General features: G+C 50.2%; 2 protein-coding genes across 2 annotated transcripts in view; one reads left to right on the forward strand and one right to left on the reverse strand.

Moving 5' to 3' along the window:
• The first annotated feature begins 1,563 nt into the window (after positions 1–1,563).
• marchf11 (membrane-associated ring finger (C3HC4) 11) lies at positions 1,564–13,528 on the forward strand. Its single transcript, XM_072711160.1, has 4 exons — positions 1,564–2,934; positions 8,174–8,329; positions 11,086–11,278; positions 11,817–13,528. Exons 1-4 carry the CDS (start codon positions 2,584–2,586, stop codon positions 12,146–12,148), a joined length of 1,032 nt encoding a protein of 343 aa, XP_072567261.1. The 5' UTR covers positions 1,564–2,583; the 3' UTR covers positions 12,149–13,528.
• A 1,234-nt stretch (positions 13,529–14,762) lies between these two features.
• myo10 (myosin X) overlaps positions 14,763–19,499 on the reverse strand; it is an 89,644-nt gene continuing 84,907 nt past the window's right edge. The window contains exons 39-41 of the mRNA XM_023815616.2: positions 17,618–18,076; positions 16,339–16,530; positions 14,763–15,853 (exon numbers count right to left, since the gene is read on the reverse strand). Coding sequence (XP_023671384.2) covers positions 15,743–15,853; positions 16,339–16,530; positions 17,618–18,076 — 762 coding nt within the window. The 3' untranslated portion in view covers positions 14,763–15,742. The remainder of the gene's footprint in view (positions 15,854–16,338; positions 16,531–17,617; positions 18,077–19,499) is intronic.

The following is a 19,499-nucleotide window of genomic DNA, read 5'->3' on the forward strand; positions in this document are numbered from 1 at the left end:
ACTGGTGCCATCAGATCGCACCGGGGGCAGCCGGACTAACCCTGAGCTAACTGAGTCTGTGGGTCACATGCTAAACTCTTCCGTTCTGATCTCCTTTCTAATACCCGTGATAAAAGGAGGCTTTTGTATCTCAAATGCGCCCAGTATTTTAGTTCCTGAAATACATAGTCTGGATGTATTGATTCATATTGATCATTAGAAGTACCGCTAATGCAGCGACTCGGGCGGGGTATGCTTTCGGCAACCACCTGTTGGACGGCTATATATGCTATACATTTCTCTAAGAATAAATCATTTCGCATTGCCATTTCATAATCCCGTCTAAAAGTGCATTGGATGCTTTAACATTAAGCGTTCTTGCTGTGAAAATAGGCCAGGGACATAGGTCTGTAACGAGGTAGCCTATACATCTCATTAGGTTTAAATATAGTTCTATGGGCATACCTGAAGCGTGATATGTAACAGCATTAGGGGTTAATATTTTTTTTTGCAGACCCGCTGATGGGTATAGTAATGTTCTTGCAATTACACAGTTCCTCGAGTCTGAAGATGCTTCTGCTTATTAGAGGTGCGAACGGCGCGCCGAAGCACCAAAAAAAAGGCGTATTATTAGCGAGTCGGGCTGCCCTGCGTTAATTACCGGGCGCCATCAGAAGCCTCGTTACGCGCATCATTTCATGCCGTCTCAAACGACTGCAAAAGCCAGCGTAATCCCCCCCCGTAATAACACGGGACTGGCCAGGTATCGATTGCTCTTGTAGGTAATGATTGGACGTGAGTTGTAATTTACTTTGTTGCATTAGCGGACATTACTACTGCTGAGCCGTACAGGTAGTGCACTTCCTCTGAATGGGAGCAAGAGGAACCGCCTATCTCATCCAGACGAGCAGCACTTTGTGGCTTATCAAAAGGAGACCTAGTTACCCTAAATACATCAGACGAAGAATGTGACAATATATGCGTTTCCTCTTCCACATGATCAAGGGTAATCAAGTGGAAACTTCAGTAGGGCCACGATATTATATTTAGAAAAACTATAAAATGTGAAGTAATCGCACGTTGTATACTTGAAGAAAATGGTGTGCAGAACAATGGCTTTGTGTTTTAAACCCATTTCATCATGCAGGGCCGTGTAGGATAACCTGAGAGGCACGACCCCGCCCCCTTTTCGGTCTCACCCCTTTATGTCAGGACGACCAATCACAGTTTAACGATCGGTTTAGGGAATTACACCTGCTCCGGGACCACTGTCTCCTGGTTTATGGGGACAGATTGAGCCTCTACGCCTGGTTTTACCGACTGAGATGATGGCGTGCAATGGGAAACAGAAAGGGAAAGCAGTAGGAGCGGCTACGAGGGAGGTCTGGAGTAATAAGGCAGGAACAATATGATGTCATCTGACAGTTGGTAAGTGTTCCATCCTGATTATGGCAGGAAATGGCAGCGTTCCACCGAGGACTTAAGAGGCCCTTGTGGTGCCCAGTGCCTGTGGCTTTTTTCTCTGCGCCCCCCGCCCCCCCCCCCCCCCCTCCCAGCTATGGCTCACTATGAGGAGATGTGGAGTTCTGCTGAGAATTTAATCAAGAAAAAGACCAATCCATCATGTTGGAGGGCAATGATGAAAGGTTTCTCCGCGGACCAGGAATTTTTGTATTAATGCGAACGAAGCAAGACACAATAAAAGAGCAAAAAAAAAAAAAAAGCTTTGTAGCTCTGGGTATTGTTTAATGGAATTAATAAATATTACGCATAATTTAAATCGGCTTTATTAGTTTCTCATGTCAAGATATTGAACGCGTTTTAGTCTTAACAAGTGGACGTTTTGAGATTTATTTAGACTATAATTACACAAAGTTTCGAATGACGATTTTTATACGTCATCTTGTCGTATGAAGTGCAATAAGATGCATCGTTTACAGCGCACCGTCCCCGCTGAGCCAGACTTACCGAAACCACTTATGTGTTAGTAGGTCAGCAGCAAGACCGCCGAAGCACCGCAAGGCGAGCGAGAAGAGGAGCGCCCGGATCGCCGCGCCGCACCGCGCTCGTCCCCTCTCCGCCGGACTCCCGGATGGCCTGTGCGGCATTCACTGACGGCGAGGCCGGCGTGCGATCGTCCCGGCTCGCAAAGCTGTCACCCCCCAGGCTCGCGCCAACGCGCCTCGGCGCATCTCCCCGCGTGACAGCCTCGCGCGCCCGCGCCGCCAAAGTTTATCTTGCGTTTATTAAATTCTCTGTTTCCAAGGAAACGCGACCCAGGTGAGGAGACTCTCGCTCGGAGCGGCGTCGGCTTCCCCTGCTCAGTCCGCCGTCGCTGGCGGTCTGCTCGGATATGAGCCGGTCGAGACCGCTGCCTTCAAACCGCAAAACCGACTACACATGGGAGAGACGCTTTTCCTCCAACTTTGCCAAACTGTAGCGTCATTTGTTATATTTGAGCGCATTTGCTCCATCCGTTTCCACGTCGTCGACTGTTTTGGGAATACATCCATGCCTTCTTTCTAGATCGGGCACGTTGTCTGTTCTTTTTTTGCATTTTCTTTTTATTTATTTATTTTTTTTCTTGCGTTTTATTCATTTAATATGAGCCGAGAGGCTGAGGTGGGTCCGGTTTGCAGGGGCACGGAGGGCGAACCACAGGGAGGCGCTGCAATAATCCACTCCGGCGCAGAGCGCGATCCAAGCGATTTGGAAGGACATCTCGACACGGGGATAAGCCATGGGGATGGGGAGGACGGCGAGCGTGTGGATGTTAACCCTGAGGAAGGACACAGTGGATGCCTCACCGACCCAGATGGCGAAGCATGCTGTCTGCCCAGCGAGGAGCTTTCGGGACAGAGTCCCGACAAGGCTGGGACGTTGCAATCGGACTGCAGCAGCGAAACCTGCATACCGACTCCCAGCTGTCGGATTTGCTTCCAGGGAGCCGAGCAGGTAGCGTAAGGGATCTCAGTTTGTCGCAACTGGCGGCGACACGCGGCAATTCAGGCGGGATGCATGTGTGCGATCGGCATGTTTCAGCACCGGGGTCAGCGCCTAGCAGCCGGGGTGCGAAGATCAGTATTAAACAGTAATAAAATGTAATACCAGCCGCTCATATATTTCGCAGGGCGGTAAGATCTTTACCCAGCCAGCCACCCGCATTTCATTTTCGTTAGAATGTGCGAAACAGTGTAGTTTACATATAAACACCACAGTCATCTGACTTTACAAGGTTTATTACAAGATCTGCCTAGTTTATTCACAGAAATAATGTATAATCGGTACACGGTGTTCTGGCTTTGCTTGTATTATTGTAGGTTGTCTGTATCATACCACGCAATGAAATGACAAAAGTGAATTTAACTTTTTAAACTTTTCCCCTCTGTGTTGCCCACAGCAGTTTTGAGGATTTTGCCTCAGACATACAAAACGCATCCTATTGAATATTTTAAGAGAAGTATGGCTGCGATCAGTATTGCAGTTTTAAGTAACATTTTAATTTGAGCAGTGTACTGTTACACACAAACACAGGGACTCCGTGTGAAATGCGTAACATCGGGTTGTTTATAAGAGGGAAATGGAGTGTTTTTAAATGGCATGTTTGACTTGCACAAAATTAGCAACTGATTGCTGCCACATCATAAAAAAAAGAGTCAGTTTACACGACACCAGATACTTGTTCAGCACAATTTCCAGCCAGACCTTGCCATTTATCTGTCTGTCCATCCATCATCTAACTGCTGATGTAGCTGAGGGTTACGGGGTAGGCCTGGACCACATCCCAAGCCGCACAAGGCTGAGGTACCTCCTGATCAGGATGCCAGTCCGTCGCAGGATACCTCAACCGTTTTTGCACCTGGATATTTGTAGTATATCAAATACTTCAGGTTAATTTGCAAAGGTCCCTTTAACATAGTTCTGCAAGAGCACTTAGTGAATATTTAGTATGAAGAGTAGCATGACAGACAGGCAATACTGAAGCTAATGTCATGTAGTATTAAAAGTTTGACTGTAGAAATCCTCTGGAGGTAATTAGATGTTTCTCCTGTTAGTGTGATAATTGTTCACAGGTCAAGTGTTGGGTCTGAACTTTGGAGAGGAGGAGTGAGCTTCTCTAGGCTAGTCTTGGCCATCTGTTGGGGCAGCAAGTCAGCCTGTGTTGCTGCAGGTTGTACGTTGTGGGTCAAGGCTGCAGGCCTGTTGACGTATGACGCGAATGTAGAGGTGCCTGGGCTTGGGTGAGAGTGGGACGAGGGGGCAGACGGGGACTGCGCTGCAGGGTGACGGGCTTTGTCCGAGGAGAGTGACACCAGCACCAAGTTTTAAGGTGGACCTTAAACAGGAGGGGAGTTTCTCAAACCAAGGACACAAAGATCGTACTTGTTGTCTTGGCAAGACCGGTCTTGCAAACTTGCCTCCCAAGAATGAACTCGGGGCACGATGAATCATGGGATTGGTCACGTTTGGCGAGGATGCAATCGATGTATCCTTGATATTTGGGGTGGAGCAAGAACGACATCCGGGGATTTTTACTGTCCTCTGTACTTCTGTGCTTAGTATTGGAACTGGTCTTTGGCAATGGAAGATGATGTAAAACGGGTTCATGAGAACACAAGTACGGTCAAGTACGCATATTGAGAAACACTCAAGGTCTAGATTAGATACAGAGAGGGGGGGTTGGCGGGGGGGGGGTGCATCGCTTAGGCTGGCTGGCAGATGGTTTCGGAGCAGGATTCCTGCAGATTCAGCCCTCGCCGCCAGCAGATTCTTCACTTATTCTGGGAATTACAAGCAGATCTGCATCCTGCCATCTGACGGCAGGCTATGGATGCGCCTGCATTAATCGGCTCAGGCTCATAATCGGGAACTGGACCTTTTTAACGTCCAATAAGCGGGGAGGAGAGGCGTCTGTGCCGAGGGCACTGGAAGCTGGTGGGGGGGGGGGGGAGTGATGGCGTGTGATGTGTTGGTCTCTGCTGTGCCTGGCTCCAACTCGTGCTGTAATGTTTGCCACTCTGGAGAGCAGAGATCATGCAGAGCTCACTGTCTGTAAGACCTGTGGTTGCATCCTCCGTCCATACAAAATGCCAGATTTCAATAACATACGTAAAAGAGATAATTATCCAGGATGCTCTGCTCTGCTCTGCGCTCCATGTTTTCTTGGATAAGATACAGGTTCACCATGACCCTTTACTGGATAGATGGGTTATAGAATATGGATGGATGGATAGAGGGATGGATGGAGGAATGATTGAACGATGAGACGCAAAGCCAGGTGAAGGAAGCTGAAGGAAGTGTGACAGTTTGTCCCCCATTCAGCTCATGTGATAAATACACTGCAGAGTAACTGGTATATTCCCAGAACACCCCCCCCCCCCCTCTGCACACCTCCAGGCCCTCAGCACTCATTGCTCATTCTGCTTGAAGAGATGTCCCATAAACCCCTGCTGCACGCGGCACGCTCCCTGAATTACCTGATATTTCAGCTCCCGCGAGCAGCCGGCGCACTCTCCGCGGGTTGGCCGCCCTGCGTGGCGAGGAAGGGGATGTAGCTTAGCGCACTGACGGGCAACGCGAACGGGATGCAGATTCGACCCCCCTTCCCCCCCCCTCCCGGGTTTAAATGTCAACCGAACCCATGTGGCTCAGGGGCTGCAGGGGGTGGGGCTTGTTTTAAAAAGAAGACATTTCGCATTTCTGAGTGCTCAACTGGGAGTAATGGATGCTGGGTCATTAACAGGCCTGTTGCTCATCAATTCCAGTTACGCTCTCTCTCTGTTTCCTGCTGCTAATGTCTGGCGGCGTTTTTCTGAGTCCTTGGTGCAATCTGATACACTCCCTCTACATCCTGTGACATTAGGCTGCCAGGTTCGAGCTCCCCGGCTTGACTTGGGTCTGACGTCGACATCCTGAACACACATTCTCTGGAGACGGGTTAAGCGCCGATTTTGGGCCGGAACAGAGACTCTCTGAGAGACACGTGACACAGAGTATGTACGTAACTTGGGCTTAAGGACATCTTGAAGCTGGGACTTTTCACTCTGCTTCTTTTACACTGGGACGTATCTGTTATGCATCTAATTTCCATGCGTCTCCTTTTAACGTAGGAAGTCGCCGCTGTTTTTTCCAGTGGCAGGCGAGGGATTCGCTGTTATTAGTCGACTGTTTGCCTTGTCATTTCCCTCCGAAATAGGCCTGAATTATTAATGCCTGGAAACACTGAAACACCGTGTAAACTCCCCGGAACATCTTAAAGCCGTGCTGCTCTCTGTAAGTCAGCGAGATTAACAGTTTGCTCCATCAGACGAGTTTACTAATGGAACCGGGGGTGTCTGACTGCCCCCACTATTATTTTGCCTTTCACTGGGGGCCTTCTGTGGCTTGCATTTATTCCATTATCCTTCATTCATCACGGGGGGAGTATTTTATGCGGAATGCCACAATACCTGAACCTGCTTCCTAAATTATCGGGTTTTATTCACCTCTCATTTGCCCGGTTTCTGTACTCATCTCCGCGCATTTTAGCTCATATAAACTTATCTGCTGCATCTGCCCATTACTGCCATCTGATTGCAGATAAACATTTGGACGGACAGCCTTTCCTGTTACTGCTGTATTGTTCCCATGCGCCAAATGGCCGGACCATTTTCATGTACAGTTTCTCTAGCATCCCATAAAAATGAAATGTGGGAGGTTTTTAAATTAATTTTGCGTTTGTATATTTATTAGACACAGATTCAATGATGGCTATAAAGTTTTCTGTTATACACTATTTACATTATATATATATATATAATTTTTTTTGTTATATGTGGTGCATTATTGTAGAAAACGGGACAAAAATTTGACTTGGGTATTTCACTTATTGAGGAATGAAATGCAGAATATTCAATCATACAAAGATGCAGCGCTTCTGGATCTGACTGGTATTTTGAACAGAGCAAACCTTTGAGTACCGTGTTTGCGATGATGTATGGTGAGTCACCCCCCCCCCCGCCCCGATGACAAGAAGCTGCTGATTTATTAGCCCCCCAGTCTCATTAGCGGCAGGGCAGGGGGACTGCGGCGAACCCGTGAGGGATCGTGACACGTTGAGGAATGGGGCCACCCGGATACCGCGGGTAATTTGGTAATGCTGGGTGAGCCGCGGCGCATCGCGCGGGCGGAAAGCCTATCCGTCGCTGTCGGAGACGCTGTGCATAAAGCAAAAAAAAAAAAAAAAAAGAACAGATCAGCCTGCCGATGGATTACTGTACGCCCCAGTCTGCTACAGAGAGCTCAGCGTTTGCGGGATTGTTGCTGCTCTGAAGAGTTTATTACAGAAAAAAAAAATGGCGCTTACGAAAAATGTGGCAGGTCTGTTTTGACAGGGAAAAGTGCTGTGCTATATTTATGAACCCTGGGCATAATATTCTCTTCAAGGTCGTGTGACGATCCAGTGGCTTGTCTCTTTAATTTGGCTCCCCCCAGCTCGTTACCTGGAACGAGGGCCTCACCTGGGTCAGCCTCTCAGAATCTGTCAGGCTTGGGGGGAGGCAGCGAGGCTGCTGTATTTCTCTGCGCTTGTCGCATGTTTAAATTGCACCACACCTTATTTCTCGCTCATCCAAACACGCATCTCATACTACTGATCTTGCTGGGTAGTTCCTGCTGGCAGATTGGCATTAGTCACGGTTTTTGACCGCGTCTTTAGTTTTGCTTCAGTTAAGTTTCTTTAATAAACCATTGAGCTTCCTAAGTCAAATGTGCATCCTCCTCTTTTGTTACTGCCTTAAGCCGGGATGTAGCAGTCGATAAAAAATGATACGTGTGTCCTTGGGCCTAAACACTGTTCCTGAGTGTCTTATTAGCGATGACTGTGCAAAGTGGGATATGCATAACGGAAATGAACAGGAAGCTGTCCTTTGTGGCTTTTACTGCACGTTAAAAGCCCCTCTTTTACAGGGAATGATGCTGTTTGGTCCGTATTGCCTCTGCTTTGGCTGGGCGGCTATCTCCTGCTGTTAGGGAGATTATTTGGACTGTAAGCACAGATTTAGAAGATCGCCATCTTCCATAAAGCCGGCGAGGTTCAAGGTGTTAGCGACCGCGTCGGTTTCGGTTCAAACCGAGGGCAGTCATTCGGTGTGGGGGCCGACCTTGTGAGCGGTGGCCTCCTGATCACCGGTGTTGCCCTCCCCCGCCCCAACAGGGGCAGCTGCTGAACCCGTGTCGATGTGACGGGTCCGTCCGCCACACCCACCAGCAGTGCCTCCTGAAATGGATCAGCGAACGCGGCTCCTGGACCTGCGAGCTCTGCTGCTACCGGTTCCATGTCGTCGCCATCAAGATGAAGAAGCCTTGGCAGGTGAGACCACGCCCACTCCAAGGTCATGCCCACTCTCGGATCATGCACACTCTAATGCCACGCCCACTCCCTAGGCACACCCACTAATAGGTCACACCCACTCACAGGCCACACCCTCCATGACCTTAAGCAAGAGTTTTACAGGCAGTCGGATAGATAAACCGGGTTAAAGCTGGCTGAGGGAGTTCATGTGAGTGAGGCTGTACACCTCCCAGTCCATCGCTACCATCCCGCAAAGCGAGACACACTGTCACCCCCAGTTAACATCTTGAAAAGCGTGACGGCAACTCGTGGAACTCTCGGGAAAGAGGGGGAAAAAAACACAGCCGCGTCTCCCTGACGTGCCTTTCAAACTGAGAGGCCGGTCAGACTCTTCCGAGAGGGTCCAGGGGATGCTGGCTGGCATTTAAAGCCGTATCATGATGACGGAGTTAATTGAGTAAGTGGGGGAGAGAGGATTGGAGGATCATCTGACTCACTGTTGCCCTCCAGGAAGACATCAGACTGATACAAACACAGCTATCGCATCTCTGCTATCAGCATCATGCGATTGAAATCAAATGGGCAGTTTGCGCTGCACTTGCTAGCAACACAACTGGAAACATACAGCAGCGGGGCAACCATGGTTCTGTGTCTGTTACGGATTTCCCATGTGTGCTTCCGACAAGAAATGAAAGTGTGACAAAAGAAAGGAGGAAAAGCTTAGGGCTGAAGGAACGGAGAGAAGACCTGCCTCTCGTCAATTAAAAATGATTTTCAGACAGGTACCTTCTCAGACGGCCTCGGTCCCCCCCAGGAAGAGCTGGGCTGTTTTCACCGATGGCCCGCGGCATTTGCTCGTGCCGCCCATTCGTCTTCCTGATCCCACGCTCAGAGACAAAGACGAAGTCTCCCCGGGCTGAGTCATTCTGAAACACACCGAGCTTGGGAAGGGATTCGGATAAATCCGGTGTTTGTGCTCTGTTTCTTGTGGGTGAATAGGGAGGGAGGGGGGGATGGTGGGGGCGGTCGAGCAGTTTGACTGTAGGGATGGTTTCACAGACACGCCAGTGAGACTCTCCTTCACTCGTGATCCAAAGAGGGGTTTATCTCAGCGTGAGAGTTTCAGTCAAAGCTGATATGATCCCTGCGCTTTAATACACAAAGAACTGCTGTCTGTATAGACCCACAGGATTACAGCCAGACGGAAACGAATTACACACTACCCAAATGTTGTCTGAATGTTGCCTGAATGTTTTCCAGCTACCAGCTAGTACTTCTGCATGCCTTTCCTTTGTGTTACTTGTAACTTTCCAGGTTACCTGTGCCTTTCCTCTGTTACCTGTGTTACTGGAACACTTCCTGTGTACTATATTTGTATTTCCTGTGTGTTACCTGTATACTTCCTGTTTGCATTCTTTGTGTTTCCTTTGTATTACCTGTACACTTCCTGTTTGCTGTCTTTGTGTTCCCTCTGTATTACCTGTACACTTCCTGTTTGCTGTCTTTGTGTTCCCTCTGTATTACCTGTACACTTCCTGTTTGCTGTCTTTGTCTTCCCTCTGTATTACCTGTACACTTCCTGTTTGCTGTCTTTGTCTTCCCTCTGTATTACCTGTACACTTCCTGTTTGCTGTCTTTGTCTTCCCTCTGTATTACCTGTACACTTCCTGTTTGCTGTCTTTGTGTTTCCTCTGTATTACCTGTACACTTCCTGTTTGCTGTCTTTGTCTTCCCTCTGTATTACCTGTACACTTCCTGTTTGCTGTCTTTGTCTTCCCTCTGTATTACCTGTACACTTCCTGTTTGCTGTCTTTGTCTTCCCTCTGTATTACCTGTACACTTCCTGTTTGCTGTCTTTGTCTTCCCTCTGTATTACCTGTACACTTCCTGTTTGCTGTCTTTGTGTTCCCTCTGTATTACCTGTACACTTCCTGTTTGCTGTCTTTGTGTTCCCTCTGTATTACCTGTACACTTCCTGTTTGCTGTCTTTGTGTTCCCTCTGTATTACCTGTACACTTCCTGTTTGCTGTCTTTGTCTTCCCTCTGTATTACCTGTACACTTCCTGTTTGCTGTCTTTGTGTTCCCTCTGTATTACCTGTACACTTCCTGTTTGCTGTCTTTGTGTTCCCTCTGTATTACCTGTACACTTCCTGTTGGCTGTCTTTGTGTTCCCTCTGTATTACCTGTACACTTCCTGTTTGCTGTCTTTGTGTTCCCTCTGTATTACCTGTACACTTCCTGTTTGCTGTCTTTGTGTTCCCTCTGTATTACCTGTACACTTCCTGTTTGCTGTCTTTGCTGTTCCCTCTGTATTACCTGTACACTTCCTGTTTGCTGTCTTTGTGTTCCCTCTGTATTACCTGTACACTTCCTGTTGGCTGTCTTTGTGTTCCCTCTGTATTACCTGTACACTTCCTGTTTGCTGTCTTTGTCTTCCCTCTGTATTACCTGTACACTTCCTGTTTGCTGTCTTTGTGTTCCCTCTGTATTACCTGTACACTTCCTGTTTGCTGTCTTTGTCTTCCCTCTGTATTACCTGTACACTTCCTGTTTGCTGTCTTTGTGTTCCCTCTGTATTACCTGTACACTTCCTGTTTGCTGTCTTTGTGTTCCCTCTGTATTACCTGTACACTTCCTGTTTGCTGTCTTTGTGTTCCCTCTGTATTACCTGTACACTTCCTGTTTGCTGTCTTTGTGCTTACTCTGTGTTTCCCATATACTTCTTGTTTTCCGTGCATTTCCGCACTGACCATTACCTCTGCCTTTTCCCCAGTGGCAGGCTATCACCATCACCTTGGTGGAGAAGGTACAGATCATCGCCGTCTTCCTCGGCTCCCTCTTCCTGGTGTCCAGTGTCACCTGGTTGCTGTGGTCAGCCTTCAGCCCCAACGCCGTGTGGCAGCGCCGGGATGTGCTCTTCCAGATCTGCTACGGCATGTACGGATTCATGGACCTCGTTTGCATTGGTGAGCAGCCCATTTGGGGGGACCAATGTGCCCAAAGTTGAGCATGAATGGTCTGGTTACCTCGACACACACCTACTGATGGGAGACCCTGTGGTAGGTGGGGTTATCAGGGACTTTCAATCACTGATTGGTTTAACCCCCTTCCTTTTGCTTTTGATTGGCTACACTGGTAATTGACAGCACACGGTAATCCCACCCATGGTCTCCCATCACAGTTTAAACCCATTTTACTACAAACAGATATTGAGATGGCAGCAAAATGAGACATGATGAATATATGTGAGACATCACTGCAACATTTACATAGTAATTAGTCATTTGGAGGGAGGAAAAAAAACAGCATTTGAAGGAGCTGAGGGGTAAGACTACTCCTGTCTTTTTGGAATTAAGTTTGAGTCCCCTTGTCTGCAGGGATCTCCAACACCCCCCCACCCCCCCGCCTCTGACTGACTTGAGTAGGGAGCTTCATTTGTCAGGAGGCAACATGCTAGATTCTGTATGAAGCGAGTTGAATCATTGCATCACTATCGTACTGCAGGCCTGATTGTCCATGAGGGGGCAGCGGTGCACAAGGTGTTCAAGCGTTGGCGGGCGGTGAACCTTCACTGGGACGTGCAGAACTACGATAAGGAGGCGGACGTGGAGGAGAGCAGCGGCGGTGCCAGCGGCGGCGTGGACCCGGGTTCTGGCAGGACCCTCTGGCTCCCCCTGGCTGCCTTGCAGCCCGGCTCTGCTCTGCACCCCACCCAGCTGGTCGCCCGACCCTCCCGCTGTTCACGCGCCGTCCTGTGGCTCTGCGCGGGACTGGCAGGCCCGCAGGACTCCGAGGCGGACGCCGGCGAGGTGGTCATCCGCGTGACGTCTGTGTAGCCCCATCCGCAGGGACGGGCCGCTTCTTTTTCACTGTGATGGGGGCCCTCCCTTCCCCGGGGCCCCAACCCCTGACCCCTCAGCGTAGAGGAAGTACGATCCAGGCGATGTCCAATCAAAACAATGGGTGCCCAGCAGCGAGGAGAATGGGGTTTTATGGTGATGCTCTTTGGTCTTGAAGGCAAACGTACGGTAAAAGATTTTGTCCGGGTTGAAACCCTTCCCAGCGGTGATTGAATGGGAATTGATGTAAGCAGCAGCTCGACTCGTGCCGGAGTTGGGTGGTCTGTGATTGAGCGGCGTGTCGATGATGTACAGACCCCCCCTCCTGTCTGCCGGTGCAGTAGGTACCAGTATCCTCCCCTGCGGTTTGCCATGGAAACCATTCCAGCCCCATTCAGCCATGGCTAAGTCAGCAGTACCTTTCAGCCCTTATTTATAACCCCCCCCCAGGAGACGGCATGGGGGGGCGTCTCTTTTCTTCCCCTGAAGTTAGGAAATAGCCTGATATGTCTGTTCTGTTCACATACCGGCCATTTAGGTGCCCAAGCTTCAGGGTTGCCGGCTGCAGCGTATAACAGCCCTAATTGGATTCTTTGTGACGGGGGGGGGGGGGCTAATTCTATTCCCTCCGAATCGCTGCTTCCTTGGAAATGAGCGCCACGGGCTACACGCCCACACGCCGACCGGCTCGGGAATCGAGGGGGTGGGTTTTAATAGGTCCTACCCACGAGTCGGCAAGTGGTTAATCATTCATCGAGATTAAACGCGTCATTCGGAGGCCGCAAACGCGGCGGCAGCGGCCAGGATCCCACTCCTCTGTCCGGCGCTGAAAAGGCGCCGCGATTTTAGTGTTAATGAAGCGAGGCCCTTGGGGGCCGGAGGCCAGCGACTCGAGGGGAAACCGGAGACTGACGTCGCCATGGCGCCTGTAACCGGGTGACGTCCTCCGCGTTGCCGGCGTGGCATGTGGTCTCGCCCCCCGAAACCATCGACGGTGGCTCCCCTGCGGCAGGTTCAGGTCCCCGCGACTCTGTGCAGGTACTGCTTACGGGTGATCCTCTAGACAGGAAAAGGCCTGGAAGGGGCAGGTATTGAGCTGAGACCCAATGAAGCTCACTTCTTTTTTCGTAATTCACATTTTCGGCAAAGTCATTTCCGTACAGTTTGAGCTTTGGTGGGGGTTAATTTACACGTCCCTGGGGAGTGTGCCATAATTGATGTCGGTAATTAGTTGAGGTGGGGTGATCGGATTTAACAGAACAGGGACCGGCCAGCCAGATCCCAACATCACTCTGCTCCAGATATGGGATGACAACGGCCATTACAAAGAGTGAGTGACAGCTGGGGGTGACTCGTGCACCGTGTGCGTGCGGCTGGACTTGGGGGGGGGGATGGGGGGGGGGGTGTGAGCAGGGTTTGTATTTTCTGTATGTCTGCCTTTGTCAGAATAAAAAAAGAAAATGAACACCTTCTCTCTGCTGACTTCCGGCGACGGGCTAACGATAAATTTGAAAGTCATGTTTTTTTTCCTTCCCCAAGACAAACACCTGTCCTGCTGATCTGCTGACCTGAATCTCCCTGACAGCTGCATTTCCAATCCCCCCCCCCCCCCCCCCCCATTAAAGTGAAGTGCTTCTGATGCTGGTGTTTCTCATATGGGCGTTTTTGGCAGTCTATTCCTTTGATTCATACGTTTTGTGATGCCATTAATAATAAACGGGGGGGGGGGGGCGAGCAGCATTAGCGTTAGCATAGAGGGCCTGCAGAGGGATTCTGGGAGTATGGGTGTATGGGGGGGGGGGCATTCTGTGGAGAGCAAGGCTGTAAAAGGTTCCCCTCTGAAATTTAAGTGTCAGGCTTTATTCTTCTGGAAAATTCCTCCCCCACGTCTGTGCGTCTTTTGATTCATATTATGAAAGGAGGGGGAAAAAAAACTCATATGTTTGCTGTACATCACTGCTGGAGTGTGAATACAGATTGGGGGGGGGGGGGCGTAGGCTCAGTGCCCGGTCTGACGGCAAATCCGGCGCCACAGGTGGGTCCGCAGACGGGTGCCGGGAGGGCAGATGCAGGTCAAGGGGCGGCAGTGCCCGCATCTGACGGCAAACGGAGTGAAAAAGACTGAGGACAACCGGTAATGTGGAAGCAAGCCATGCGGCGACTTCCACGAAAGCGAAGCCATGACATTTTTTCATAGAGCTGTTTATAATGGCACTAAGAATAGCCTGGGTAAGATGAATGACGTTTCGATAAAAAAAAAGAGCTGTATTAGTATATTAGCGGAGATTTCTTGGTGAAACCCTTGATTTGATGAGTGGTGGGATAGATCAACAACAACAGACCCCTCAGGGAACTGAAACGTATATTAAAACTGTACCTTAAATCACTGTGACCTTGCTGGAGAGGTTGTGTAAGATGCGGATGGATGTATTTTGAGTCAAATGATAAATTGAAGGTGTCTGACTTGGCAGAGAAAAGGGATTCGGTTCTGCAAAGAACAGCGACCTGAATGGGGAGTGATCCTGCTTTAACAAAGAGTCCACATGGTAGCTCGCTCACGCAGCGTGTGTTCGCTAACAAATTGGCCTGTCAAGAAAGGATCGAACACGCCTTGCAGATAAATATATCTTTAATGGCTTGTTAGAGTAACAAGGGCATAACACATCTAATACAAATGGCAAAGAAACAGAAATATACATCTCAGGGCCTCCACCTCTGCAAGCTTTTACATCGACCAAGAGATTTTATTTTTTAAAAAAAGCATTTGAGAGTTCTGCAAAATATTTTTGTTTGTGTGTAATAATCCAGCAAGAGAAGCTTATAATCTCCTGTCCAAAAAATGTACAGCCCTGTGGTTATATAAAACATTGCACATTATCATACTTGAAAACAAGTCCAAGTGTGACTATCTTACAGAAAGGCACGAGTTCGTTTGGTGGTTCGGTTGGGTTTGATTTGGTCCGATTCCGGGTGGGGATGTGAAAGGCCGCCAGCGGCCCTTTGGGACACCCTACTGGCCCGTAGCAGGGGATTGGAGAGGGGCAGCCTTGGCTTAGCATCCTCAGGTCCTGGAGCTGAATAAAGGCAGCTTGGTTCTGCTTCTTAAGTAAGGCACTACTGTAACGTAACAGTGACCTTGGTGCCCTGTTTCTGCTCACCAGCCAAATAAGTCAAGTTTTCCGGTAATACGTTATAATTTTGTGTTTTCACGCAGCAAGGCAGGGATTGGGAGATCGCCTCGTTACACGGCTTTTTTTCTTTCAGAACTACTTCGCTGACCTTAGCTTTCCGCTCCCCGCGTCCACGCTCTGAATACGCCGGCGGCAGCAGCTGAATAAATACTGAAGGCTTTAGCGAAGGCTTTGCCGTGGTCTTCCTCCGCTCGGCGTGGTCTGTAGCCAGCTGGCAGAGCCGGCTTCGGTCAAACCGGACCGGCGGATCGACGGGAGCGTTCGGGGCAGCGGGGTCGGCGAAGGCACCGGAGAAGACTGATGAGGTGGAGCTGCTCTGACTCTGCAGCTCGCCCGTGGCGTCGCCGACGCGTGTCGGTGGGGGGGTCGGCGGTTGTGGGGGGGGGGAGGCGGGCGCCCTTCAGCGGCTGCTGCACTGGCTCCCACGGCTGCTGGCCGAGCGCGAGGTGCTGTAGCGCTTCTTCACGATCATGCTGATGTAGGCCTTCATGAGTTTGGCGATGTCCACCACCTGAAACGGGCGAGAGTGACGTCACAGGCCTCCTGGCCGCCGTTTCTAAAACTGCAGTAAATTCACCTCTGGGTGTCTGCAACTCTCTGCTACGTGGAGAAGGTGCAAAAACCAGGGGCAAAAGCCCACGATGCATGAACAAACCCAACAGCCATTTAATATATTAACGACTGGAGGATGAACGTTAAAGGCTCCGAACAACACAATACAGTTTTATTCTGCTGAGATGCAGCGATTCATTTTTGTCCTCTGTAGAGGACATTATGTTTTCACTCATACCTCTGATTCTATACATGCCTTCCTATTAAGTTCCTTTGTCCCTTAAGTTCCTATTAAGTTCCTATGGCCCTAAGCGTCCACTTAAAGAGGACGCTTAGGGCTTTATCACTTATGGGTGCATGACCTTGCCAACATCTTCCTGTCAAATCAAAATATTTCTCAATATATATATTAAAAAAAACCTTTTGGCTGGGTGGGGCACGTACCAGGCTGGTGTCGAACAGCAACTCCCGGCCCACCACCGTGATCTTGTAGGTGTTGGATTGGGGGGCGCCGAAGGAGAGGACCTGCTCGTAGGGGAAGACCTCCAACGGCCGCGGCTCGCCGCGCTTGTACACGGACACGGCTTCGGCGCTGACGCCCAGCCACAGCTCCTGGGGGAAGGTGGCGTCCCGCGACTGCGGTCGGGGGGGGGGGGCGGGGCGGAGTCATTATGACACCACGCAATCATCGTGCGCCACGCTCCTCCACACGTTTAAATTTAAACACGCTGTCTGGCGGAGGGTTCATCCGGCGGTGATTAAAGTCATGCACTGATGACAGGGCAGAAGGAAGAAAGGGCCCAGCTGTCTGAGACAGGCTACAGATGCGTTTGGCAAAATGTAAAACACGCTTCGGGTGTGATGTTCCCTGAACGAGGGGACGGCGTGTACCGGAATGTTCCTTCTTCAGTGCAGATACTGCACAAGAATTGCTAATCGTCAATCCGGTTTTAACTGGTTCATTAGCAGTTTTGAAGAAAAAAGAAAAATATGCTATTTCTCCAAATTCCAGCAATGCAAAACAAATCTGGTCATTACAATTCTGGGTTAGGTCACATTCAACCTGTCTTGTTGTTTCACTGATTTTATACTTTTTAGGGAAAACAATAGCTAGCTAGCAAACTGCTACAACAAAAGATTCAAGTAAAAGGTCATTTCATATTAACTGCTCTGCTGTCGTGTTGCGATTTCAGCGGCAAACCCGACAGTTCAGCAGCACTGAGCCCGTTTTAACAGAAGGAGCAGACACTACCCCATAAAGGCTTTTTCGTTCCTTGTTCCCCGATCTTACGCAAATGACGAGTCCCTCTAAGTGAAAAGGGGTCTACATTCAAGAGATTCATTCCATTTAAGTGGCATCAATTTGGCAGAGCTCTTCAGCTCATTCAGAATGCAGATTAAGAATTTAGAGCATTTAGAACTTAGAGAATGTAGAATTTTGAACAGAGTTTTGATCCCCAAGGGTGGGGAACCTGATCCATGTGGGTCTGGGTTTTTGGGATGACCTTTCAATCCAGGGGACCCACTGTTATTGGCTGATTGAGAGGCCATCTTAAAAACCTGCACCCACACCGGCCCTCCATGGATCATGTTACAGTAGGGGAGGGGAAGCTAACTGTGATCATTTTCTGGTAAATACAGCTGAATCACATTGAGGAGTTCACAGGTCAAACAGCCGGCACTTCATTTAGAAAGATGAGATGGAATGAGAAGCTCTCCTCACCTCCACGCTGAAGAGGGTGGAGCCGTAGCCGGGCCACTCCCTGACCAGCGCCATGTACTTCACCATGGCCTGCTCCTGTGTCATGGAGCGCAGCCTCTTCCACTTGTCCAGCAGGCTGGTGCGGGCGGCGCCGATCTCCTCCCTCACCCAGGCCTCCAGGACGCTCTCCTCCTCCAACCTCTGCCGGCTGACGGAAGGCCCGCGGAAGCTGCGGCGGAGGGTGCCCTCCAGGAAGCTGGACCGCTTCTTCTCGGCCCGCTCGGCGCCTGTGGGGCCGAAGGCACGGGCCGACTGCTGGATCCGGGCCCGGAGCCGGTCCATGGGGTACAGCTGGCCCATCTCAGGCACCGACGGTTGGGCACTGAAGTCTCCCAGGAGGTACTGGAGGCGCAGGGCGGCCAGGAACTGCAGGGTCTCTTCGGGGGCCGGGTACTGGCCTCGGATCACCGCCTCGTGGGCCTGATGGGGCAGCAACATCCATTAAGCAGGGGGCTAGTTTTCCCCGAGGGCCAAATGATGACTTTACCTAAAGGTAAAATTAGCTTGGGATGGAATTGATCATTCAATTGAATCTGCTAATTGGTGACCAGCGGGCATGTGTCAAAGTGGGGCTGGGGGTGCCTGAGCAGCCGGCCCTTTAGCCCAAACGACTGAAAGTACCCCCCCCTTTTGAGGTTCTGAATGCCCCAGTCTTGATAACTGATGATCTGACAGGCAGGCAAAATGACAGCCAGGGTCAAATTTACCAATTAACCCCTAAGCCACAGGCACCTGTCCCTTGGAAACGGGTGACCTCGGCATTTTGAGATGCCGTAAGAGTTAGCACCCAGAATGCACTGGGGCTAAAACACATTTGCAGTCACTTTAGCTTCAGCCCAGCAAAAAATCAACACACCATTATCAATGCTCTGAAACTACTGCCACGGCAACGGCGCAGGTGAGGGCGGCAGCTCTGTGGGATAATACCTATGGTTTATCACTGCCTCGCTCAGGCTCTCGGTGCGATAAAATTCCCAGCTAATTCCAGAAGTTCACCATCACCCCATCTGAAAACTAATCTGAAGTTTTCAAGATCACTTCAGAGAAATTCCTGTAATCAACACTCTGGCAAGGTGCCGTCTCACCCCACAGGAAGTGTAAGGGGCCCCGTGCAAGGCATGACAGGGATGGTGCGGCGTCGTTAGCACGCCGCGGTGCCCTGGGACCGACCGCATCCGCCAATCAGGGCTGCTATTTATATTCCCCGCGGGGCGCCCGGCAAACCGCGGGACGATGTGTTCTTGGCGAAAAGCACGAGGTCACGGTGTGGCTTCAGAGAGGCAGCGTGACCATCTTCCAGCAGAAGCCGCGGCCGTACGAGGAGCCGCTATTCCGCCGCTTCAAAGCGCCGAGTTTCCATAACCCATCTGCTAACCGTTCCGTGTTTTAGGTCCATTATGGGGTTCCCACTGGGTTAGGGTTGACCTTCATTACTGCTTTGGCGTTTCCTGGAGCTCTCCTAATGAGCTGTGTTACGAGTCGTCCTGAACATGTTTTATGGGGTCGGGGATGGGACTTTGTGCCGGCTGCCGCAATGCTCCAGTGATCATTTATGCTAATCAAGACACTTACACATATTGTGGCCACGCCCATTTTTAGAATATAGAGTAGAATACAATAGAAATCCATCTAACTATCTTACAGAAAGGCATGAGTTCAAAGCAAGCCAGCGTAGAGAGTTCTGGGAGGCGGAGGGTTAAGGGAATTGCATGAGGGCCCAACTACAGAATCAGTGTGCCGGCCTTGGGATTCGAACTGGCGATCTTCTGATCACGGGAAGCCGGGGTTAAGGGAATTGTGTGAGGGCCCAACTACAGAATCAGTGTGCCAGCCTTGGGATTCG

This window comes from Paramormyrops kingsleyae, chromosome 4, assembly GCF_048594095.1.
Source record: "Paramormyrops kingsleyae isolate MSU_618 chromosome 4, PKINGS_0.4, whole genome shotgun sequence".
Lineage (NCBI taxonomy): Eukaryota > Metazoa > Chordata > Actinopteri > Osteoglossiformes > Mormyridae > Paramormyrops > Paramormyrops kingsleyae.

Bases quoted from the DNA above. Each gene is read 5' to 3' on its own strand.
- marchf11 (XM_072711160.1), top strand. From the start codon at position 2,584: ATGAGCCGAGAGGCTGAGGTGGGTCCGGTTTGCAGGGGCACGGAGGGC. The intron at 2,935-8,173 runs GTAGCGTAAGGG...CCGCCCCAACAG, and splicing joins GCTTCCAGGGAGCCGAGCAG to GGGCAGCTGCTGAACCCGTG. The intron at 8,330-11,085 runs GTGAGACCACGC...CCTTTTCCCCAG, and splicing joins AGATGAAGAAGCCTTGGCAG to TGGCAGGCTATCACCATCAC.